This window comes from Colletotrichum godetiae (genome assembly GCF_030913485.1).
Source record: "Colletotrichum godetiae strain CBS 193.32 chromosome Unknown BDP55scaffold_20, whole genome shotgun sequence".
Classification (NCBI taxonomy): domain Eukaryota; kingdom Fungi; phylum Ascomycota; class Sordariomycetes; order Glomerellales; family Glomerellaceae; genus Colletotrichum; species Colletotrichum godetiae.
Genome location: NW_026851268.1, coordinates 743,407 through 766,132, shown reverse-complemented (window position 1 = coordinate 766,132; position 22,726 = coordinate 743,407). Strand labels below are relative to the sequence as shown.

The window sequence follows — 22,726 nt, the reverse complement described above, 5'->3', positions numbered from 1 at the left end:
CGTCATTCAGTATTTGGTATTATCTTCGTCGACTATCCCTCAAGGGGCTTCTCTTAGGAACTTCAGGCGTCTCAACTGCTTCTTCCCTGGGTATCTCTTCCACAAATCTGCTCACGTGTGTTCTTCCACCGACTACATCTCCCCAAGTCGTCCCTGAGCTACTCCTGTCTACGGCCCAGGTATCTCCGCTGAGCCCAGAGACCGGACTCGAGCCATCAATGCCTCCCACGGTCTCCTTGTCTCCTACATCTGCTCCATTCTGCGTCACATACTCAGACCGAAGACTCAACCTCATAGTCTTGAGGATCACCCCACCCTTCTTCTCAAACTCCTCCTCACGCCACAACTCATCCCCACTGCACGTCATATCCTGCGAATAAATCGAAGAAGCCTGCGTCTTGTACCCTCCCGCTGTCCTCTCCGCCGTCTCGAATAAAATCGGCTTCCCATCCTCCGCAACATGCCAACTCCTTCCCGGTCTCCGTGGCGCCGTGCCGCTAATCAATAAACTCCCTAGACTCAGCGTCGCGGGGCCCAATTGCGCCATAGTAAGAGTCGGCAGCGGCGGCGCCGGCATGCGCAGCTTGTTCAAATGGCTTGCAATACTGGCGTTCCTGCTCCGCGCCGCTAACCCGGCGGGCGTGCTAGGTTCCGTCCATGGGTAGCCGTGGTACGTCAGGCTAGTAAGATCGAAGCTCTGCGTCTCGGCGCCGGCTTCGAGCGATCTCCGCTTTGCGCTGTTCATTATTATAGAGGGGAAGAGACGAGCGAGTAAAGGACGGAGGGTCGGCGCGCTGGCACAAATGAGGGCGAGGTCGCATTCCAGCACCGTCATGACGAAGAAGCCGAGGGTGTTACGGACCCCGGCGTCGTCGGTGGGCCGGTAGTGCAGGTGGAGGCTCAACTGTAGACGGACCATGCTAGCCACTATAACAAGAACGCTGAGACTCATGACGACTGCGAGGGCAATCTTTTGGCGGCGCGGGAGGTCGAGCCTTGCGACGGAGGGGACGACCATTGCAACGAGCCAGGCGTCTGTGGCGGAGTGGAGGCTTGCGCTGGTGATGAGGAGATCTGGGAAGCGGAAGCATACTGGTGTCGGGCGGCTAAAGAATTGGCCTTGGACGGGGTTGCACTGGAGGAAGGACATGAGGAGTAAGGGTAGGGTATAGAGAAGGACGAAGGCGACGGCGGCACGGGCGAGAAGGCGTTCCCTGGGCCGGGAAGAGGATGCGAAGACGCGAAGGTAGAGGGCTAGGATGGAGAGTTTTGTGAGGCAGAGGGTGATTTGGTAGTAGATTAGGCCTAGGTAGGTTCGCATGATGTATGGGTTTGCGTCGCTGTCGGTGTTAGTTAAAGCGGATGGTGAAGGGGCGCCGAGGAGGGAGGGCGTAGTGGCGGTGATGCTGTAGACTACGCAGAGGGCCGTGGAGAAGAGCCACGCGATGAGGATGAGAGTGTCGTCTAGGAACCATTTTCGGGTTACCCAGAGACGGGAGGCTATACGGGAGGCGATGAAGATTGTGCAGAGGGCGTGGGGGAGGAGGAGGCCCGTAATGAAGAGGGGGACGTTGGCATCTTGCTGCGATCTGTTGTTAGCCTGTGGTTATTCGAGAAGGTGAACACTATCATGACTTACAATCTCCTTCAGGACCATCGGTGATATCGTTGGAGATGACGACGGTGTGTGAGGGTGGGTGAGGTTGGCGTTGATGCTGGAGTTTGACATCGTGAACGGGACGACTACAAGAGTCACCGAGGAGTCGGATGCAGATGGTCTTGTTGCGATCTTCCACACCTGGTAATCACCGAGGATTTACATGCCTCCAAGACATGGGAGGGAATTCTAGATCTAGAGCGACAGCGTCAAGAAAAGGAAGAGACCACGCTAGGATACAAAACCCATAGGGCCCGAGGGCAGACCTGCCGTCTTTCATAGCATGGAACGAGAGAGACCTCAACTACTAGGTTAGGAAGCTCTAAACCCGTCATGCGGGACCACGTTCGAAAACCCCACCATCCCGGGTTTGGATTCACGCGGCGAACATCCTAGCCCGGCAAAGGACCCTGGAGAAGCATCTCCCGAGTCCCGGCCCACCCTTTGTCCACCGGGTGGGCTCTATGTTGAAGAAGAAGCTATGTCGATTCGTCAGCGCGGGCGCATTGGCTCCTGATGTGCGTCTGTGTGGATGTTTGTGTGGATGTGTCTATCTGTCTGCTTTTGAGTGTGCGTATGTGTGAGTGGATTTGTGGACTTGTCCATGTCTGCCCGAAAAGGCAAAAGGGAAGGTGAGTGAGTGAGAGTCAAGTGTGCCAGATGCAAGTCCCAGGCTAAACGGGTGGGATCGCGATTGGATGGACATCTGTTTCTTTTGGGGTTCTCGGCGGGAGAGGCCGATGGAGGGGCAGAGAGGGTTGTTCAAGTTCCAGCTACTCAGCTTCCTTGAACGGTTCGTGAGTGAAGTGTCCTGTCACCTTTTCAGCTTCACCTCAGCTGTCATCTCATCTTCGTGAAACGGGATAGACATTTCGATGGTTGAGAATGAAACAATTCCGACTGTCATCTCACGATAACCTCGAAACAGAGTCAGAAACAGAGAAGGGAAAAAGAAGAGGAACAAACTCACGACCCCCGCGTCGACTACTCCAACTCGAGTGAGCTCCCGCACGAGTCGCTATCGAATTCGTCGATGCGGGGTGAGAGATGCCACACACACACACACACACACACACTTTGCATTCCTTATCCGCAGGCATCTGAACATGCACCTCATCCCTCCACACCGCAAATCCCGCGACCACATGTCCCATCCCCGCAGGCATGGTGGCATGGCAGCACGGAGTGCCGTCCGGGACTTTCCCGATCCGGAAGGACCTGGCTTGATTGCCGCGCCGATTGGTGGGACCGGTTCGTTTCTCAAAGTTCTGGTCTGATGGCATGCTTCATCTCAAGGTTCGTTGCGGTAAGACTTCACCACGCAATCGAACGCTGTCTGTCCCTCATTGTAGAGTGTGAGCGGATAATTGCGTGGTGGGCGAACACGGACCAGACGATTCACGGTGATGGCGACTGGCGATGGCGATGTTGACGGGCAACGGCGATTGCATTTTCTGCCCACCTCAGTCGGGTCATGCATCTCTCGTCCATCCACCCTCTTTTCTAGGTAGTCCCGACACGGCTACTTTCTGCATTCTCGGAGCTTCTTCTTTGTGTCGTTCATTACCTTCCCATTCCACTCGGCTAACGACATCTCATCGGGCAGAGATATTTGTGAGCTGAAGTGGATGGCGATTTCTGATGGGGTGGTGAGGTGGTGAGGGAGCACAAAGGATACACCCAGACTTCCGGCCCGTCAACCCCGCCATAGCGATTCGTTGTGCGTCTGTGTTGATTGCTCCCACTGCGATACCCAGCACACACAAAAGGTTCATGGGCGCTAGGAGCTTGACGACGGAGACTGCGCTTCCCGGCGTCTAGAAGTCCGATCCATGAATGAGGCCATATCAGGATATTCTTAGAGAACTGAAAGGGCCGATCTAGAAGCTTATCTTCGCAATTGGCAGGTTGAAAGGTCTGTGTCAGGTGGTTTCTTTTGGATGTGTTCTGGCTGAGTTCCTCTTCTGCAAGGATGAGCGGGAATCGGTAGGATCGAAATGTCACCGTATTGACGTTGCCGGCTGCAACCATTTGCCGGGGAGTCTGTGCGATAGATGCGATGGGTTACAAGATGCCCTTCAAAAAGTTTCCCTCAGAACTGTGATGGTCCATTCTGTTTGGCATCGAAGACGACATCTCAAATCAAGGATGAGATTCGAGGTGCAACATGGCTTTGGCCTTTATTCTATCGCATTAGTTCTCCCCAAAACGTTTTGTTTGACGTCTCTGCCTCACGGACTTCGGTGCATCTTCAATCCTGATCATAGCCCACTCTCCCTATGATCAGTGAAATAGCACGACGTTCAGTGCGCTTACAAGCCTCATCTTGGCGGCGCATCTTGACGATAACTCTAGTTCACGATGTCTTCTTAGCGATCTAGTCAAGAAGTGGCAGACCTCAAAGTGTGAGAAGCGAGAACTCATGTAAAGTCGTCTGCTAGTTGGAGATGGGATTTTTCTTTTCGTCCTGGTAACTCCAAGCATCGCGACACCGGGTACCTCAGTCGCAGAAGACTCCAGATCAAGCCAGTGTCCTGTTCATCACCTCTTCATCCCTCAATCTCCTTAACCTTCTCCACAACCCTCAAATACCCAGGCTCCTTCTTCAGCCGCTCAACGTACTCGAACAGCACAGGATGCGCCGCCCGCGCTGACCCGCCGGGCCAGCTACCCATCGTATCCCACGCGTTCTCGGCGTCAGCCGTGATGAGCGCAAAGCTGATGAGTATATCCGCCGCCGTAAGCTCCGGCCCGCAGAGAAACCCCTTGCCATCGGCTGACACCCCGGGCGCAGTTTTGAGGAAGTTCTCGAGCATAGCAAGGTGCTTTTGCGCATTGGGGAAAACGACAAGGGAAAAGATCTTGGAGGCGACGAGGGAGGTAAGGGGGCGGATTAGGAAGGGGACGTTGGATGATTTCAATACTACAGATATCTGAGTCAGAATATCATATTGCCGCGGAGGACCGAGAGTAAACAGGGAAAGACGTGCTTACCATTGATGAGAATAAACTGCACAATCACGGGGAAGAAACTCCCCTCGACATAGTGCAAAAGGTACCAGAACCGTGCATACGCCTCCGTCTCGCCCCCGACTTTTCCCTCCCGTCCGGGCTTCCAGCGCGGCGGCACGATGCCGGGTTTCCGGTCGCCAAAGTGCTCGACGAGGTACTGCGTGATGTACCCGCTCTCTGCGAGCCGGATCGGTGCGGGGCTGGGATCCTCATTGCTGGGGGTGGGCGTGATTTCTAGCACGGGCGCTTTGCCTAGCGGGTGGACTGCTTCGAGCTCGGGGGGCGCGAGACGGTTGGGGGCGCGGCGGAAGAGTTGGACTGTGTAGGGGATCTTGAGCTCTTCGAGGAGCCAGAGGGTGTTTTGGGAGCGGGAGTCGTTGAGCCTTGTATTGATGAGTCTTCTGGGGATTTAGGTGTTTGACGAGGAGAGGGAGTTTACCAGTATAGCTTCACTCGTGGTAGTTCTTCCGTTGCCATTTTGGAGGGTTGTTGTGATGTGAAGGATCGCGTTGGTGTGAATTTGGGAGTGAGCGTGGTGGTGTGAGCGAACCTGTTGCGAGCGTGAGTAGTGGTGGTGAGCTTGATTATGAGATTTGATGATGGGATTCTTTGAATAAACGGTGAGCGACAGCAGTGTCGACCAAGGATCTCAAGTGCATTCATGACGAACAGCAGGTTGTATGACGGAACTTGAGTAGTTTCTTATACTATTTCTATGTCAAATGTATGGCGTTGATGCATGCTGTCATCATTATGTGGATCGATGGAGAAGGACTTTGCTAGAATGGCATGTTTCGCTACGGATTCTCGCGTGCTTTGTTTCCGCACAGTCTCCGAGGTGACGGACGGCACAGTTTCCGTGTGGAGGGGGGTGTAAGACGGAGAGATCGGGGCTCCGGAACGCCGATGGTGAGGCTGGCGAACGGGGGTTTGAGGACCATATGAGCCGACTACTGGCAGATGTCTTAATGATAGTTGATCATTGTAACCAAGCTGGTAGAATATAATGATGGGGGGGCTTGAGAATCTTGATTTGAGATGCTGGAAGAGTCAAGTTTGAGAGGTGTAAGCCGGAACGCATTCCGTACAGCTACTTACTTTATCCAGATGCGGCATGAAGCTGACAACGGCACCCGGGCACTCCCGCAGACGATCCCGTGAGACAACTGTGCCTCATTAGAGCACCCCGCTGACTTTCATCTCGATGATATTCTTCCAAAATAACCCAAAGCGTTCGTCAGTCTCACTCAGCGAGATACGATCCGCACACATCCATTGGAGAGACCCTGGATCTGGTCGAATCAACCAGTCCAGTTTTAACAACTCTACAGCCAAGCATCACTAGGGCTCTGCTTTTCCATCGCAGACCTACAACTTCCTCTTCACCAGCCCCTTCCAGAAATCAAAACTATTTTCATCACTCTGCAAAGCCCACATCCGCCCCGTCTCCCTCCCCATACCATCCACCTCGACAGCCTTCAACATGCCCCAATCCCGCGTAATACCCACCACCTTGGCTTTCGCCCCCGCCTCGGCCTCGAGCGTGACGTTCTGGCCCGAGTGGAGCCAGTGCTTGTAATACCGCTCCTCGAGGTCGCGCGAGAAGCCTTCACGGCGGAACTGTGCGTAGAGCGCCTCGATGCGAGTGAGGATCCGCGCCAGGAGCGTTTCAAGGTGGAAGCCGCCCGCCGCTTTCAGGGATCCGGGGGCGATGGCGTTGAGGGAGGTGGTTGGGCGCGAGTTTGTCGTGTTGATGCCGATGCCGAGGACGATTTGGTAGGCGCCTTGGGAGTAGGCGCAGTTGGAGAGGATGCCGCCGATTTTGACGTACGAGGGGTCTTCGGGGGTTGACGCTGGGTCGCGGCAGTCTGCATGGTGTTGTGAGCGTACGGTATCTACACGTCAGGATGATATGGCTCAGGCGCGTCAAACTTACAGATATCGTTGGGCCACTTGAGCTTCACGGGGACGTCGCCGCAGGCTGTGTTGTATGACTTGACGGCCTCGACGATGGCGATGGCGGCGATGTACTGGATGAAGACGACTGGATGGGAGGCGGCTAGATGAGCTGGGTGGTTGATGACGGTGGAGAAGATGAGGCAGCCCGCGGGCGAGACCCAGACGTTTGTGCCACGGCCGCGGCCGGCGACTTGGGTTGTGGCAGTGAGGGTGAAGCCGGTCGGAAGATGAGCGAGCAATTTGGGATTCCTAGAAGATAGATTCATTAGCATGGATGGTTCTTGTTTCCAACGGTAAGAGGGGGGGGGGGGGGGGGGGGGGGGCAGAAAGGGGTGCCATACTTATCCATGAGCGTGTTCGTGCTGGTGACAACCTCCCCATACATGAGTGTATCACCCCACTCCTCCGCCGCAGGCTCAATCGCGCGATACTCCTTGAGAGAATTATAAAACAACCGATGATTAAAGCTCGGCGTCTCCTTGGCATCCGGCCACTCCTCCTCATGCGGGACAATCACCTTGACCACAGTATCATAATCCACCATCCGGCCCTCCCCTTCTTGCCCAGAACCAGATGACGGCAGAGCTTGCTTGAGCTCATCGACATCCCACCGCGAAGACCGCTTCTCGATGCGGAAGACGTCGTGCTCGCCGCGGATGTACTCCTCCTTGTCTTCGGCATCCTGCCCCTGGCCAGCCTCGCGTGTGATGGCCTCCTCCCAGGACGCGAGCATCTCGCCGACTTCGATGTGGTTAGCCGAGGTCAGGTGCATGCGCGAGAGGGATGGCGGCGCGGAAGGGTCGGCGCTGAGGTCCAGGCCGAGGCGGGAGAGGCATGCGCGGAGGAAAGCTACGCGGGCTGCGTCGGCGGCTGCGAGGGAGGATACGAGGGCCTCGTAGGATGGAATTTGGGGCTGGGGGTTGAGGTTTGCTGCTGCGAATCTGGTACATCATAGTTAGGTCGAGAGGTTATGAAAAGGGGGCAAGGACAGCGAGGACTCTTGGACAAACATACTCTGGATGAGGACCGGTCAGGACAACGTTACCGGAGCCGACTTTGCAGTGTATCACGGCTGCTTTCCCCGCTCCTCCATCGACCGCAATCTCATCAGCATACTGCGCGAGCACCTCTACATTGTCAAACTTCTCAGCATCGACAAAGACGCCTCCGCCGTTATAGTAACTCAAAACCTCCCCCTCCCCAAACTCATCCTTCACACTCAACCGCACCACCCTCGCCCCCCTCTCCGAATGATACTCGAACCCCTTCACCGCTCCGCCCCTACACGTTCCGGGGAAGAAGCCGAGCTCGCGGGACCCAATGACCTCGAGGGTCCGGTCTCCGACCTCGAACTCGCACCGGTGGCTGCCGTAGTACCCACCGGCGCAAAAGCCGAGGTAAGCGCCGCCGCGGCGGACATAGTCGGCGATGCGGCGGTTCCCGGCGCCGTTGAGGACGCGGCAGTAGCCCAGGTCGCCGCCGCCCGGGACGACGAGAAGGGCGCAGGTGGGCTGCCAGGGTTCTTTCAGGAGGGCGCCCTCGGCGACGGGAATGACGGCGTAGGTTGGGGACAGGAGGCGGCGGAGGGAGTAAATGCAGTGGCGGACCGATTCGACGGTCGTGCCGGTGCCTGGGGGGTTGAAGTGTGAGTCAATTTATTCACATAGTAAGGTGGTTGAAGGGGAGAATATACCGGTATAGACCAGCACGTTTAATTTACGGGAGACCATGATGAGAGGCTGTGAGAGAGCGTGATGAGGGATGAGATGAGTCTTGAGCGATGAGTGAGTTTCCGTGGCGGCGAGTGTCGTAGCTTCGGGGTTTGGTTGGCACTGTTTTGGAACCCCAACAAAGTTCCAATTGTGCTAATTCAAATGAGACTCACCTCACACCTTGCAAAACGATTCAATCACCGACGCAGGACGACAACGACGTCTGCACAACCGACCGAAAACCGATCTCGGGAAAAGAGACGAAAAGAAAGATGTCCAAGCAGGAGAGCGACGCAGCAAAAAAGCCGTCGACGGAGGATGACGAGCCTGATGACTGGTATGTTGAACTTGTCTTCTGCCTTGCTCAACTGGGCTGTCTTGTCTTGTCTCATACGACAAGAAATCGTCGTTCGCGATGTTAAAGGACAAAACCTCGACAAAAGAGCAGGCGGAGAGAGATGTAAACAAATGCTATACAGCTAATCATCAATATGCAGGGACAAGCGCATCTTCAGCACGGGTTGCGCAGGTACGCATCGACTACTCTCCCTCTCCGGATCATAGCGGAAAGATCGTGCAGACGGAACAGACACTCGAATTGTGGCGTTAACTTTGACCTCCCCTGGTCTATCTCTATAGACGAGAATGCCAAGTTGACAGATTGCTATTTCGAGAAGAAGGACTGGCGGCAGTGTACGGCCGAGGTATGTCATTCTCTCTTTCGAGTGAGATCTTTTTCTCTCGCAGCAACGATGTAGAAGATGACCTGACCTGAAGGTACCAGATGGAACATTTCAAGAGCTGTTGGAAGCAGCAGGGCAACGATCGCCGGACAGACGCAAAGGATGCGTAAGGCAAAGACAAGAAGAAACTCCTCTTCTCGATAAAGAGCTGAAGCTTGTCCACTACTTGTATCAACAACTGTAAATAAATCATCACAAAAACAATCGCAACTCATCTCATTCCCTTTGGTCATCTCACTCGCTCACCAACCCCCAAAAGTGGACTGACGCCATCTCCGACGGGACGAAAAGAAGACAAAACCAGTCGCTCGCACAGTGTTCTAGCTCCAGATACATGGCCCAAGCTCCCGCCTCACGGGCGCCGCATTCACCCGCGCCGACCAAATTTCATTCTCAATCCTCCCCCGTCCTACACGCAGCCCCGGGTCTATGAGCATCATCGACGCGCAAACCATAACCATACACTCTCTCCCTCTCTCCCCGTCTCCTTCTCTCCCTCTTGCGCGTGCTAGTGTTCTTTACAAGATATACCCAGACACGCACCTTAATCGTTCTCCCACACCACCCACTCACTCAACCGAAAAGTCGCATCGTTCACGCAAGACAAACCACAATGGCCTCCTTCACCATGCGGCCCCTCCTCCGCGCATCGCGAACAGCAACAACAACTTTCACCCCAATCGCAAGAATAGCCACAACATCCCGCTACAAGGCCGCCTCCGCCACCACACCCGCCTCCTCCCCCGCAAAGTCTGCGCCAGCATCAACCTCAACTTACGCCAAAAAGACACCCGCCCCAGCCCCGAAGCCCTCGAAACCCTCCTCCTCCTCAGCAGCAGCAGCATCTAAAGCCACGCCAGCAGGACCAGCAACAACATTTCCAACCGCTCCACCATACGTTCCTCCCCCGCAAAACCAGACCGCAGACCAGACACAACAACAGCAACAGCAGCAAACACAGCAGCCGATAGACTGGTCAACATCCTACCACGGCCTCGGCACAGCCCGCTTTCCCAAGGAAGTCGTCGACATCCTCCTCCAACCCGTGAACCCCGCCGACGTGGAAGTCAAGCCCGACGGCATAGTCTATCTCCCCGAGATCAAGTACCGCCGCATCCTCAACCAGGCCTTTGGCCCGGGCGGATGGGGCCTCGTGCCAAAGGGCGATGTCGTGGTGGGCGAGAAGGTCGTGACGAGGGAGTACGCTCTCATCGCCGAAGGACGGTACGTTTTCTCGCTGGACCCTCAAAAGTCCCCTCTACCTCTCCCCCATTCGAACCACTCTATAAACCCCTGGTGAAGAACCACGAAGCTAACATGACCCACAAACAGCTTCATCTCCCAAGCCCAAGGCGAAAACGGCTACTTCTCCGTCGAATCCCTCCCCTCGGCCGTCGAAGGCTGCAAATCAAACGCTCTGATGCGATGCTGCAAGGACCTCGGCGTCGCCTCCGACCTCTGGGACCCCGTCTTCATCCGCCAGTTCCGCAAGGAGTACGCCGACGAGATATGGGCCGAGCACGTCACGACGAAGCGCAAGAAGCTCGTCTGGACGCGCAAGGACGTGCCGTTGGCGTATCCTTACAAGAAGACGAACTAAGCGCCAGAGGCCGAGAGACCACGAACCTGGAAGACGGTTGTTTTCACGGCGGTAAGGGTCGTGGCGGGGGTTCATTACCAGCTCGCATATTCTTGTCAACGAAAGATTTGTATAAATAAAAATAGATGGATGGATACGTGTAAGATGGGTGGCAAGAGCTGGGAATCTCAACTGTAACATTAGACGTATATATCATGACTTTCCTCGGGATAGGGGGAAAGGTCGTAGATGCATAGACCTTTGCATAGCGGTCAATCAAAGAGTAGTACAGACACGAATAGGGCTAGTCTCGAAGGAACGTTGGTCAGCTGTTGAAAGCGACTCCCAGGTCTATTCAGCCCCCCCTTTAAATGTTATCGACTGGGAGCGCAGACTTTGCTGGTCCCGGGATGACATGCACTCTCGGGTGTATCATCAATCGATCATGACTCCATCCCTCGCCTGAGGCCGAACATCTAAACCATGTAAGAGTACCAAAAATCACCGCGCGAAAACTCCATTTCCATTGACAAACGCCGTTGTCATATCTGTAGGGCGGCATCACTTGTGCACACCGGAGCTGGATCCACCCTCGGGATTCTCAGCCGTCGGTGTGGCACCCCATCCCCACGGCATCCATGATCCCCCGCTCGTCTGCCTCCGCCTAACGGATCCGTCCTCGTCGTCACCGCCGAGGTCCTCGGCCCCACTCTCGGCGTCAATCTTTTCGAAGTCGGTCTCGCTCCGCGACTTGCTCAGCCCGCTGTGCGCGCTCGGCGGTCTCTGGGTCACTTCCTCCTCTTCGTTGCCGTCGAGCTGCATGCTCCCCAAGGAGCGGCTAAACGTTTCGGGATGCGCCGAGGACGAAGATGCCGCCTCCTCGCGTTCGAGGGCTTTGAGAAGAAAGGCGAGACGCTCACGCTGTGCGGCGATGAAGCTCGTTCTCTCGCCGCCCTGGAGGTTCGGTGGGATGATGGAGCCGGACTTGGAAAGGTCTTGGTGCTGTCCCCCACCGGTTGCGGCGGAGTAGGCGCCCGCAAGGAGGTTGTAAAAGTCGGCGCCGGTGTGGCCTGCGGCGGCAGCGGGGGCCCAGCGCGCGGCGGGGACGCTAAACCGGGCGAGGAGGGACTGGGTGTAGGACTGCGGTGGGTGGCCGGCAGGAGCGGATGCGGCGGAGGGTTGGGATGCGGGTTCGGGGTCGCCTGGGGGCAGGCCGAGAACGTTTGTCTTGATGAGCTCGATTGCGCGTTTGAGGTAGGCGATACCAGCGGCCTTCAGGCGGTCGTGGGCCTCAGAGATGAACTCCTCGATTTGGGCCTCGTTGTCGTGGAGGAAGGGGTGGACATGGGTTTGGTAGATGATGCGGGCGCCTTGAGTCTGGGGGAGGACGAGGTAGAGGAGGAATAGGAGGCGGATGTAGGCGTAGAATGGGATCCTGTGGTTGGTGTTAGTGGTTGGTTGAGAGAGGGGAGACTGGATGTTGGTTGCAGTCTGCGAGTCAGGACGTACCAAACGAGAATCCATTCAGTCCAGGACTCGACGAGGAGTGCGCAGGCGAGGACGACCCAGTACATGAGCCATGGTGTCAGTTGGGCAGGGTCGGAGGTCTTGAGGGCCTTGTAAGAGGCGAAGAGGGGAAAGAGGAAGGAGGCGATAGAGCTATGAGGTGGAATACCGTGTTAGTCGAGTGGTTCGAAGTCCAAGCAGGACCAAAGCCTAAGGAACCCATGCAGCACCGAGCGTATCATGGAGGTCACGGAGTGAAGATAGCACCCATTGCGCGTGTTTGGAGGAGAGTGTAACTCACGATAAGAGGTGGGCGAATATGTCAAACATGGTTGCGATATGAGGTCTCGATAAGGTCGTGTAGGTGGAGAGGAGGTAGAGGTGTAAGAGGGAAGAAGAAGGTTTGTTCGGAACCAGAGAAGAGATGGAAGAGCGTTGTCGGCCAGGTAGCTTTGCACGGCTCGGTCAGCGCGCGCAGCTGTCGCAGGGAGCACAGCCGACGTCAGGCGGGGGGGGGGGGGGGGGGGGGGGGGCTGACGGATGGGATGAGCGTCGAGGGGCAGCGTTTGAGGGCGCGATATGTAGGTTGATAGGAACGTGTGAGTATCCGCAGGACTTTGGCTGTGAGTGTCAGCCGTGGACAAGGCACGGAGTGACAGACTGAAAGAAAAAAGGGCTTGACTAAAGCTGGAGGAGCAGATGGAAGATGCAGGATTGCGGATGCGGAAGCGGGTGCAGCAAGGTGAGGTCAGGTAGAGAGCAGCACCCCAGTGCCGGGTGTGTAAGGCAGGGTAAGGTACACGGCAGCTTACACAGCAGACAGCACGCGGAAGCAGCAACCGGCGCTCGGTGCTCGCTGGGGGCGACGAGGGGAGGTGGGCAAGGTGGGGTCCCTGAGCACGAGGACAAAGCAGGCGGGTGCAGCGGGCATCACGGGCACTTGCCGTTGGATCGGGGGGCCACACGGTAATGTACCTTTTAGATGCAATTAGGTAGGCAAGGTACCTTGCATCGGTTGACTAAGGTAAGGTAAGGCGGGGGGGCGGCCGATGAGATCTTGGCTTTGGTGCTTTCAGCAAGATGCGATGTGATTATAGGTACCTAGACGTGCTAAGGTTGGCTGGGTGGACGTCATGGAGGGGTCGGATAAGGTGTTGATAAGGTGTTGTTGGTGTCAGCTCGGGTGGGCGATAAGCCGATAACGTCCAACGGGTGACGGATGAGGTAAGCTTGAGAGGGGAGCTGAAACCGGACAAGACAGGGAAACCTGCTGATTCGTGACACCGCTCTCATCTCATCTTTGCTCGTCTTTCTTGGTGTTCTGCAAGGCTCACCGAGGTTAAAGACAGCGCTCTAAATACTCACGAGACCATGTGGTCGCCGTGTTTCCATTACCCCTGTTTGGCATAGATGGAGATGTGTTCATTCTCAACAAGGCTTGGTTCCTGGCTTGACTCACTGAGCAAACATGTTCCCTCCATCACTCCCATTCAACATCGCTAAACACCCTGACTTCACCTAACAAGACATCCACGACGGGCCGCAGGTAACCACATCTCGGCCTACTGATACAGGCACCGTGTTTTGCATCCAGGCATCCCCCGTATCTGAGCGCCATGTGACGTCTCCTAGCGCCCTTCGGTCCCGCCCGACGATCGGGGGTGATGTTCCACCTTTGCCGCTCCTCTCCGCATCTTGCCGCTTTGGGATACCCACTCATGGATGGACCATCTTCACCGAGACTTGCCTCTTGGATCAGCATCTCGAGATCAAGGACTAAACACATAGGTCTTGGTGTGTGATGCGAACACGTTGTCGATAGAGAGGTCCACGTACGCAATGCTTCCAGGCTGCCAATCATCAAGGCCGCGCGTAATTCCTAGGCACCGACGTAATGAGATGAGAACAGGTTGGCCATGTCTATTGAGGACAGCGTCAACCAGAGGAAGTCCCGACATCGATGAGCGGTTCCATGGTTCCCACTCTACCCGTCTTGAGTCTCGCCGAACCTATCATTCCATCACTCTCACTCTTCCTCATCAAGCTAGAGACGCCTCCAAGACCCCGAGTCAAAGTATGTAGTTCAGCATATGAGTAGACGCTCAAAACTCGCAATCTGCGCAAACACTGATGATATTCTATGTGGTCTAATAACTCACTGTAACAGCGTACAAACTCTAGCCCATTCCAAACTCCAAGCTTTCACGAAACCTCATCGCCTCGCCCTCAATTATACGCCACCACGTTATCAATGGCACTCTTATTCAGACCAGGCCAATGCTTCTTCCCCCATGTAAACCACAGAGTCACAGCACCAACCACAACAACAACATAAATCGGCCCAGCATAATTCATTTCCGTCCCCGTAACCGGAATCGTCTGCGGGAACGGCAACCAGATGCTCAAGTAAATCGACCACAGCAGCGCGTACACATTAATCGGCGTGCCCCACCCCCTCGGCAGCGACCACCCGCCATACTGCACCTGATACTCCGGCCCGTGTCCGATCCGCCCCGTCAGACGCGCGTGGAGCATACAGGATATCGCGATGATGTACGAGCCGTACAGCCCCAGCGACGACAGCGCCGTAAAGGCCGAGAACACCGTCGCCGTGGCGTTGTTGCCGACGGTGAAGAGGGACAGGCAGGTGACGATGACGCACGGTAGCCAGACGGAGCGGATCGGTACACGGTGGGTAGGATGGATTTTGGCAAAGTACCGCGGCAGGCCGCCGTCGCGGGCCCAGGCCCATGTGATGCGCGAAACGGAAGCCAGCGAGGCGGCAACAACGCAGAATGTGATGACCAGCAGACCGACGACCATGGCTGTGCCGGCAGCGGGACCCGCGGCGTTGAAGAGAAGAGGGATGATGGGGTAATCCGAGCTCAGGATCGCCTCCGTCGTAGCCGGGTCGCCGCCCATACCGAAGAGAATGGCGAGAATAATACCGTACGAGAGCACGCCGTTGAGGATAATCGTCCACAGCATTGCGCGCGGAACAGCCTGCTTCGCCTTGCGCGTCTCCTCCGCCATGTGCACGACGCCATCGAAGCCGATGAACCCCCACGCGGGGACAAGCATGCCGATATTCCAGCTCACAAAATCGTTTGTCCACCCCGAGCTCACGGTGCGCTCAAAAAACACAAAGTCGGCTGAGGCGCGGGGCGCAAGCGTCAAGAGGACGACGACGAAGATGAGCCAGAGGACGACGTGGAGGACGCCGGCCAGGAGCTCCATCCAGGGGATGGTGCGGAAGGCGTACATGTTGATGAGGGCGCAGGCGACGAGCTGGGCGATGATGACCATTGTGATGTGCCAGGGCTGGAACGTGTACGAGGGGTAGTTTGTGCTGACGAGGCCGATCATGATGTTCGCTTCTGAGGCGGCGGAGCCGGCGAGGGCGGAGACCCAGGCGAACCAGGTTACCCAGCCCTGCATCCACTGCGAGGGGGGAGTCTTGGTCAGTTCTGCGTGATCACAAAGGGCGTGGAAAAGACTCACCGTGATGAACCGCCGGTGCTTCTCTGGCGCGAGGAAATGCGTCCAGTGGTACTGCGCGCCCGCGATGGGCTGGATGGTCGCGAGCTCAGCCATGGAGAGCGCCTGGGCCATGGCGCCGACGACGACGAGGACGATGCCCCAGGCGAGCGTCTGCGGTCCGCCGTTATAAAAGGTCGCACCCATGTCCATCGCCATGACTTCCCACGAGGACATGAAGATCAAGGCAAAGGCCAAGAGCTGCCAGAAGGAGAAGAGGCGCTGACAACAACAACAACATTTGCTCGTGTTAGTCGTCATATCCAAGGCTTATATTGGAGGACCCAAGATAGATACACGTACCCTGAGCGTCGAGTCACCGGTGCCGCCATCAGCCATTGAGTACGGGTAGCCGTTCTCGTGGTGGTTGTTCTTGGTGCCGTCGTCTGTGTTGCCGGAGGAGCTTGTCATGTTGACGGAGTCGTAGCCGCCTTTTGGCTGCTGCATCTCGATACCGTCCGCTTTTGCCATGCTTGCTGTCTCTTTTTCTGGACCGAGTCCCCCTCTTCAATGCTACAAGTACCAAAGTCAGGAAACCCTCAGGTAAAGAAGCCGTCGGCAACTCAAGTATCAAGCACCAGAGAAGAACAGCAATGCAGGAAAGCTTTTTTGAACACAAGGAAAAGAATAAAAAAAAAAAAAGAAGACAGGCGCGCGATCTGTGTATTAACCGTCATGCAGGTAGGATAATGCCAAGACAACTAGGCGATCTGGACCGGCAGACTAGACATGCAGTCCCCTCTCGGACCACTGGCACCAGTCCGACTCGAGATGCTCGGTACGTGGTGCGATGCGACCCTGACACCATTTGTCACAGGGTATCAAAGATATCACCGCGATCCCATTGGTGTGCTTGTATGGTTTCACTGGCTTTCTTGAAGAAGCTCCTGATTCCCGTGGTGCCGTGGTGTTCCCCCCCCCCGGCCTCGCGATGGAATCCGATCAACGCTAGCAAGGGAGGAGAACGGTTTTTTTTTCGCCACGATTATGAGCTGTGGTGGGGTTTCTTTTTGAATCTGCAGTATGTTTCGAGCGAATCTTGTGGGAAAGAAGAAAAAGCCCAATGCAAGTTGTGCATGGGGTGAGGTCACATCGCGATATGAACAATTGCTCGGCTTGTGCGGCAACGGTTGAAGCCAACGGGATCTATCACGTTCAAGGTGATCTCAGTATTGGTACCAGCATCTGCGACAAAGCAATCCCTGTTACAATACTTAATTCTTCCTCGGACTTTCCAGACGCAAGAATGAGAACAATCAGAGCTCTTAGCCGAAACTGTCACAGGTTTACCCAATGAAGAAGGCAAAGATGGCAACCAGCAGACCCGTCAGAGAGACTGTCACCTAGTACCCTGTCCTGTTCATTAAGAGTCTGGAACTACGATTCCTCGACTTATAACTTGGCTGCGCTCAAATAGTATGGTCCGGGAGGCTGGCATCCAGCCCGCACCAAAGACGCTGGTAGAGCTGGTCTGCCCGGGACTTGAGATTGGGCAGCACCTCGAGAGGACGAAGCGCCAGGGCTAGAAAGAAGGTAAACGCAAGTTGAATGAAGAGACCCGTAACGGGAAAGTCGTTCGGCGATAGATGGCTGACTGTGAGTTTCTTTGACTTGGATGGGAATGATGTAGGCTGGGTGATCAAGATACCCCAGCTTGAGGCTTTGGAAACGTCGTTTGACGATGACTTATGCACGCATCCAGAGTCTGTTGTCATTCGAGGACTGGATGATTCTGAATATTGCATTGGAAGTGAATGCAGCTTATACCATGTATGGTCTCGGTGATTCAGAGCGGGAGCGCTTGGGGTTGAAATAAGCTTATTTATCACGTAAATGCTAGTGGACAGCAAACAAGACGGGACTCATGTTGCTAGTGTCGCCTTCTCAACCTCAAATCACTTCTCAACACCCTTAATAAGATCGGCAGCATACTCCGCAACAGCATACACAGTAGCCTGCGTATGCGCCGCAGGCAACAACGGCATAACACTCGCATCCACAACCCACAGCCCCTCGACGCCATATACCCTCAGCCCACTATCCACAACACCACCCAAGTCCCGCGGCATCATCGCCGCCGTACCGACGGGGTGATCGAAGCTCGAAGATAGCCACGACTCCCGCATGACAGCCTCGATCTCAGCATCGCTCTCAACGCCTGGGCCCGGGAGGATCTCTACCGCTGCGAGCGTCTCAACGCTGGGACTCGCCATGAAGGCGCGGGCTTTGGCGACGGCGCGGAGGAGGAGGAGCGTGTCGATTGGGTTGGAGAGTGTGTTGAAGTCGACGAGCGCGCCGCCAGCACCTGTGACAGAGGATTCGGGGTCCGGGTTCGTGCTGTTGATTGTGATGGTGCCGCGGGAGAGGGGCTTTTGGAGGGCTACGGGGACGGATTCTGCGCCGCCAAAGGTGAATTCCATGACGCCTGCTTTGGGGTTGCGGAACTCCTTGCTCAAGATTTCGCGCTGGCGGATAAAGCCCTGGACCAAGACCGGGTTCTCGGCGTAGACTTCGGGGAGGTGCTGGAGCGGGTCTTGGGAAGTGACGGCGCCGGCGATGGCTTCGTAGTTGTCTGGGTCGAGGTCCTGGAGGGATGTGAAGACCACTCGATTTCCCCAGGCGTGCGTGTGGGGGCCCGTTCTGTTGGCTTGGTATTCTGCCCAGGATTCGTTGTAGAAGGTTTCGTTGGTCATGAGCGTCGGGTTAAGGGATGTGTCGTTGGTAACTTGGTGAAGAGAGGTTAGTATTCTGACAGGAGCTCCGGTGTAGTTGTTCAACTTACAATCGTAGACCATAAAGATGGCGGGATGGTCCTGAAAGTTCGCACCAACACCCGGTAAGTCAACCACCACGTCGATGTCAAGAGACTTCAGGAGCTTCTCTGGACCAATGCCGCTCAACTGCAATAATTGAGGGGTATGAACTGCCCCTGCGGCGAGCACCACGTTCCGAGATTCCACGAACTTGGTGTCGGATCCATCACGGCTGCCAACTACCACACCGGTCGTTGCGTTCCCCTCAAACTTGATAGCTGCGCCGTAGTGACGTACCAACAAATGCAAATTCTCGCGGGCGCTGACAGGATTGAAGTATGCCGTCTCAGCAGTTGATCGAGTCGCGTTCGGGCCGCCAGAGTTCTGCGGGAGCCACGCAATGCCGACGTTGTCGCCGTCCGCACCGTCTCTCAAAGTCGGCACTTTGATGTCTTGAGCCCATGCCTGTGCCATTAGAGCTGGTAATTGGCATTAGCATATTGATCGGCGGGCGTGTAACTCCGTCAAGGCAACTCACCAGACTCCGGCCACTGCCACGAAGGAAACCCAACCTGAATAGGTCCATCACCATACGCATTCTCACTCCACTCATACCCGTACTCCTCAACATACTCATTCAGAGGTGGCGCGAACGTGGACGACTTTTGGAAGTACTTGGAAAGAGTCGCCCAGCCCCATCCAGGGTTCCCGAGCGCTTCCCACGCATCGTAGTCGGCCTCGGAGCCGCGGTCCCAGGCCATGCCATTGACAGCGGAGCTCCCGCCTACTACGGCACCGATACGAAGACGGGATGTACGGTTGCCGAGATGCGCTTGAGGAACGGACGTCACGTTGTAGAGGCGCGCCGACTGGTCGTATGTTGCAAAGTAGGGTACCGTGATGTTGATTGTGTTGGCAAAGTCTCCGTACTCGACTACTAGGACAGTTTCTGGGGAGTTACAAAATATGGTTAGTCAAGTCTTTGTCAAAATAGGAGTCATTCGCGGCTTTAACACTCACTTTTTGGGTCTTCACTGAGTCTGTTGGCGACGAGGAGGCCGCTCGTTCCACCCCCGACCACGATGTAGTCATACTGCTCACAAATTGTGTCGAAACTTCTCTTAACCTGTTCATTATGTTGTCCCAGCACCAAAGTCGTCGCAAACAGGAGTCCTATCACCAGTTGAGATGCCATGGTCTATCCAAAGAGGAGAAGGTTGACAGAGGCGAACTTCGTCCACGGAGAAACGAAGGCACCATGACAACATGGCACGAAGAAAGGGAAGAGCCCGATTTAAGACAGTCGATACCAATTTCCAAGGCGCAATCAAAATCAAAAATGAACTTATGCTTACCTTGACTCTCAAATAACCCCGCACCGGTGATGCGCCAAGGCAACATCCCAACCGCATTCTGCAGTGTAACGCATATTTCGGTGGGCTAAGCCTTGGATTAGGCTGCTCGATGCAGTGTGCTGAGCATTGTCACAACGGAGCAATGATACGTCGGCGGAGGTTGCATCAATTGTGGTATGATATCACTCTGCGTTGTAGGAAAGATTTGCATCGGTGAGCAAGAGAGCTTCATCTCACCTGAATCGGCCCGGTGGAATTTTCAGAGATTTCCCTATATCAGAAATCGGCTGCATAAGATGCAACCCATCTAGGTACAGGCTAGACTATGGAGTCGTGGTATTCGTGCGAGACTGGTCTAACAAAGGAATTGGGTTGAACGGAGATGGAGAGAAGGGTTAGCAAGCAACGGCGATACTTTGGAGATTCCAGAAGGCCAATGGAAGGTACCGCAAAAGACAAGTGCCGCAAAAGCATGAGCCATCTGCCACGTTTAGGGCAAGTTCCTCGTCGGCTTCCTCGTGTCGAACACATCCTGACCATCAGTGCTGTAATGACTGATCAATCGTACTGCATTGGTTCATCTGATCCTGCCTGTCTCACATCTACCATCTGCTATGGGGTGGGCTGCTGCCGGCCCTTTCCAAGCGGCGGCTTCCCCAGGTCCTCCGCTTCGCGAGGCATCCTGATTTCCCGAGCTTCCATACTCGCTCTCAACGCTCCATCCTGTAGGCTCTCTGGGAGTTGTTTCGCCGCTCCCGCCTGCAGAAAAACTGTATGCCTTGCCGGTGTACCCCGGCGGCCGAGGCCAGACCTTTGGCAGTGCCGAGAGCACACTGCTCATGCTTCTATTCTTGGTGGTGGACTTTATGACAATTCGCACCTGCTCTTCTTCGGAGCTCTTACTGCTGCATCCTTCGGTTTGGGGCGTTTGACAAGGTCCATCGTATGTTAGAGGGTGAGAAGTCGCTCGGTACATGATGGCGTTACCAGCTGTAGAGGTAGTCATCTGGCGATCGTCTTCGCTCAGCTGAAGATGTCGCCTGCGTTTGGATCTCTGTCGACGCATGCAGAGAAATAGCAGGATCAGAGCTGTAAGACCAAATGTTGCGCCGACAGCAATGCCTGCGATTGCCCCAGGACCTAGAGATGGTCTGGAGATGCGTTCTGTCGAAGGCAGAAGAGTTTCGGTTAGTGGTGGAGCATCCGTCACCGATGTTGATCTCAATGGTGGGTTGCTGCTCGTTACAGGGCCAGCTCTTGCCGAAGTACCTTCGTCGGTATCGTGTGAAATGGAGCTTGCCGGTGTCGAGGATGACGCGAGAATACTGGAAGATGTGTCAGATAATGAGCGGACGCGAGTACTCTCTGGTGCGCCGAAGGTGCTGGAGGCAACTGAGGGCTGTTGGGGTTCAGAGGCTGTCAGCGTCGTTTCCGTGAAAGAAGGAGGGTCGGGGTTTATGAACGATGCAGTCTGCTGAGCGTCATCGCTGGAGATGGCCTTCTGGCTAGCCGGTGGAGATGGCACAACGGCAGGTACGCTGGAGACCGTATTCTCGATAGGCAGGGTCGTTGTTGTGAAGATTGTCGTCGTGAGAGTAGGCGTCTGAGTGACAGAGACGAACACAGGATTGAAGATGGTGACAGTGCGGACTATGGTCCCGCTCGCTACTATTGTGGTCGTGATCTCGACGGTGACGGTCGGAATTCTGTCGACTAAAGCCAGGGTCTTCCGTCGAACAGGAGCTGGGTGCGGTGAGAGCTGAGCGCCTTCGTGGTAGTACAAGTCGGCCGAGGATAATTCGGCAGTCGCCGCTTGATCAGACGCGATTGCATTTTCCGGGTCTCTCGCTGCAATATCTCGAGACTGGGACGCGGTGACGACGCTCGTCTCAAAGACCAGGGTGGGATTGATAAACGTCAAGGTCTGCTGAAGAGGCGCCCAGATCACCTCAGTTCGACTAGCAAGCTCGAGAATAACGGTCCGGACGATGGTGACGGTGGTGACTTGAAGCGATGCGTCGGCGGGCGGCCTATACTTCTTGATCAGCTTCAGTCTAGGCGCAGGAATTTCGTGCCTACGTCAGGTTCTGCCTCGTCCACATCTGGTGGAGAGCTATATCATCCTGCGGCTGCTCTTCCAATACGACTTCTCCGACCGAAGCGCTCTGAGTCTCCTGGGACGCTGGGGTCGCTGCCAGAGTCTGCAAGCACCCTTCATCCGAGAGTGAAGAAAGCGACGGCGCAACAGCAGAGCGGCATAGCGAGGCGAGGTTTGGGTTGACGACGGCCGACACCAAAAGAAGGTACATGAAGCGAAGCTTCGCCATGGCTGCTAGATGCATGACATATCCTCTGGTAACCTCGAGAAGCTGATTCAAGGAAAGACGTTCGAGGGAAGCAGGGAAAGAAGGGAAAAGAGAGAAAGAGTGGGTGATGTAGAAAGACAAAAGGTGAAGGAAAGGGTGGAAAGTGAGGTGTCTTGGACAGAGGTCAAGAAAGGTGTCCAAGGCAGGAGTGAAAGTGGGAGGGAAGGAGTGAAGCTCAATTGAAAATGAACGAATGTGGCAAGATGTCCAATTGGCCTTCCTTCCATGCTAGTTGCCACGCTCCTTTGGAAGAGAAGGAAGAGAAGCAGTCACATGAAGAAGAAGAAGCTGATACGGAGTGCCAGGGTCTTAGTGCAGCTGTATGCATTACGGAAACAACTCAACTGGCCTCGACAGCAGTACTTGGTGATGTCGTGAGACAGTAAACCACACAGGGGACCATGGACTCGGGCCTTCTATATCCGACCTCGTCAGTAGGTTCCGATGGCTGAGGATTTTGGAATCGGGCTTGACATGATGCTAGGGAAATTCATGTTGGCTTTCAAGGCAACGTATTCCCATTGCCGCTAGGCAAGAATTCTGAGGA

General features: G+C 55.4%; 9 protein-coding genes across 9 annotated transcripts; 2 read left to right on the top strand and 7 right to left on the bottom strand.

Annotated features, from left to right (window-relative positions):
• Positions 1-19: 19 nt before the first annotated feature.
• Positions 20-1,729, bottom strand: BDP55DRAFT_552086 (uncharacterized protein; the record flags this gene model as incomplete). The annotated part of the gene is made up of 2 exons (XM_060569170.1): positions 20-1,582; positions 1,640-1,729. 2 exons carry the CDS (start codon positions 1,727-1,729, stop codon positions 20-22), a joined length of 1,653 nt encoding a protein of 550 aa, XP_060429855.1.
• A 2,477-nt stretch (positions 1,730-4,206) lies between these two features.
• On the bottom strand, positions 4,207-5,146 carry BDP55DRAFT_728659 (glutathione S-transferase domain-containing protein; the record flags this gene model as incomplete). Its single annotated transcript, XM_060579472.1, has 3 exons — positions 4,207-4,580; positions 4,652-5,052; positions 5,109-5,146. The coding sequence occupies 3 exons, from the start codon at positions 5,144-5,146 to the stop codon at positions 4,207-4,209; spliced, it is 813 nt and encodes a 270-aa protein (XP_060429854.1).
• Positions 5,147-5,684: 538 nt separating this feature from the next.
• BDP55DRAFT_151499 (biotin-protein ligase) lies at positions 5,685-8,403 on the bottom strand. The gene is made up of 5 exons (XM_060565611.1): positions 8,322-8,403; positions 7,643-8,258; positions 6,970-7,569; positions 6,606-6,877; positions 5,685-6,537 (listed from the first exon to the last, which is right to left on the bottom strand). The coding sequence occupies exons 1-5, from the start codon at positions 8,356-8,358 to the stop codon at positions 6,038-6,040; spliced, it is 2,025 nt and encodes a 674-aa protein (XP_060429853.1). The 5' UTR covers positions 8,359-8,403; the 3' UTR covers positions 5,685-6,037.
• Positions 8,404-8,612: 209 nt separating this feature from the next.
• BDP55DRAFT_728657 (CHCH domain-containing protein) lies at positions 8,613-9,193 on the top strand (the record flags this gene model as incomplete). Its single annotated transcript, XM_060579471.1, has 4 exons — positions 8,613-8,677; positions 8,838-8,869; positions 8,980-9,044; positions 9,125-9,193. 4 exons carry the CDS (start codon positions 8,613-8,615, stop codon positions 9,191-9,193), a joined length of 231 nt encoding a protein of 76 aa, XP_060429852.1.
• Positions 9,194-9,711: 518 nt separating this feature from the next.
• BDP55DRAFT_552157 (mitochondrial genome maintenance MGM101-domain-containing protein) lies at positions 9,712-10,683 on the top strand (the record flags this gene model as incomplete). The annotated part of the gene is made up of 2 exons (XM_060569181.1): positions 9,712-10,307; positions 10,416-10,683. The coding sequence occupies 2 exons, from the start codon at positions 9,712-9,714 to the stop codon at positions 10,681-10,683; spliced, it is 864 nt and encodes a 287-aa protein (XP_060429851.1).
• Positions 10,684-11,043: 360 nt separating this feature from the next.
• BDP55DRAFT_151603 (TB2/DP1, HVA22 family-domain-containing protein) lies at positions 11,044-12,329 on the bottom strand. Its single transcript, XM_060565612.1, has 2 exons — positions 12,172-12,329; positions 11,044-12,097 (listed from the first exon to the last, which is right to left on the bottom strand). The coding sequence occupies exons 1-2, from the start codon at positions 12,234-12,236 to the stop codon at positions 11,224-11,226; spliced, it is 939 nt and encodes a 312-aa protein (XP_060429850.1). The 5' UTR covers positions 12,237-12,329; the 3' UTR covers positions 11,044-11,223.
• A 2,065-nt stretch (positions 12,330-14,394) lies between these two features.
• On the bottom strand, positions 14,395-16,176 carry BDP55DRAFT_552013 (LPXTG-domain-containing protein; the record flags this gene model as incomplete). Its single annotated transcript, XM_060569164.1, has 3 exons — positions 14,395-15,609; positions 15,670-15,927; positions 16,009-16,176. The coding sequence occupies 3 exons, from the start codon at positions 16,174-16,176 to the stop codon at positions 14,395-14,397; spliced, it is 1,641 nt and encodes a 546-aa protein (XP_060429849.1).
• Positions 16,177-17,600: 1,424 nt separating this feature from the next.
• BDP55DRAFT_552195 (GMC oxidoreductase) lies at positions 17,601-19,653 on the bottom strand (the record flags this gene model as incomplete). The annotated part of the gene is made up of 4 exons (XM_060569185.1): positions 17,601-18,430; positions 18,488-18,937; positions 18,997-19,407; positions 19,479-19,653. The coding sequence occupies 4 exons, from the start codon at positions 19,651-19,653 to the stop codon at positions 17,601-17,603; spliced, it is 1,866 nt and encodes a 621-aa protein (XP_060429848.1).
• Positions 19,654-20,390: 737 nt separating this feature from the next.
• BDP55DRAFT_715502 (uncharacterized protein) lies at positions 20,391-22,296 on the bottom strand (the record flags this gene model as incomplete). The annotated part of the gene is made up of 2 exons (XM_060578310.1): positions 21,893-22,296; positions 20,391-21,867 (listed from the first exon to the last, which is right to left on the bottom strand). Exons 1-2 carry the CDS (start codon positions 22,153-22,155, stop codon positions 20,391-20,393), a joined length of 1,740 nt encoding a protein of 579 aa, XP_060429847.1. The 5' UTR covers positions 22,156-22,296.
• Positions 22,297-22,726: the final 430 nt, after the last annotated feature.

Coding starts and splice junctions, on each gene's coding strand:
- BDP55DRAFT_151499 (XM_060565611.1), bottom strand. CDS start 8,358: ATGGTCTCCCGTAAATTAAACGTGCTGGTCTATACCG. Junction 8,259..8,321: donor AAACGTGCTGGTCTATACCG/GTATATTCTCCC, acceptor TCAACCCCCCAG/GCACCGGCACGACCGTCGAA. Junction 6,878..6,969: donor ACGAACACGCTCATGGATAA/GTATGGCACCCC, acceptor TCTATCTTCTAG/GAATCCCAAATTGCTCGCTC.
- BDP55DRAFT_151603 (XM_060565612.1), bottom strand. CDS start 12,236: ATGTACTGGGTCGTCCTCGCCTGCGCACTCCTCGTCGAGTCCTGGACT. Junction 12,098..12,171: donor ACTGAATGGATTCTCGTTTG/GTACGTCCTGAC, acceptor CACCAACCACAG/GATCCCATTCTACGCCTACA.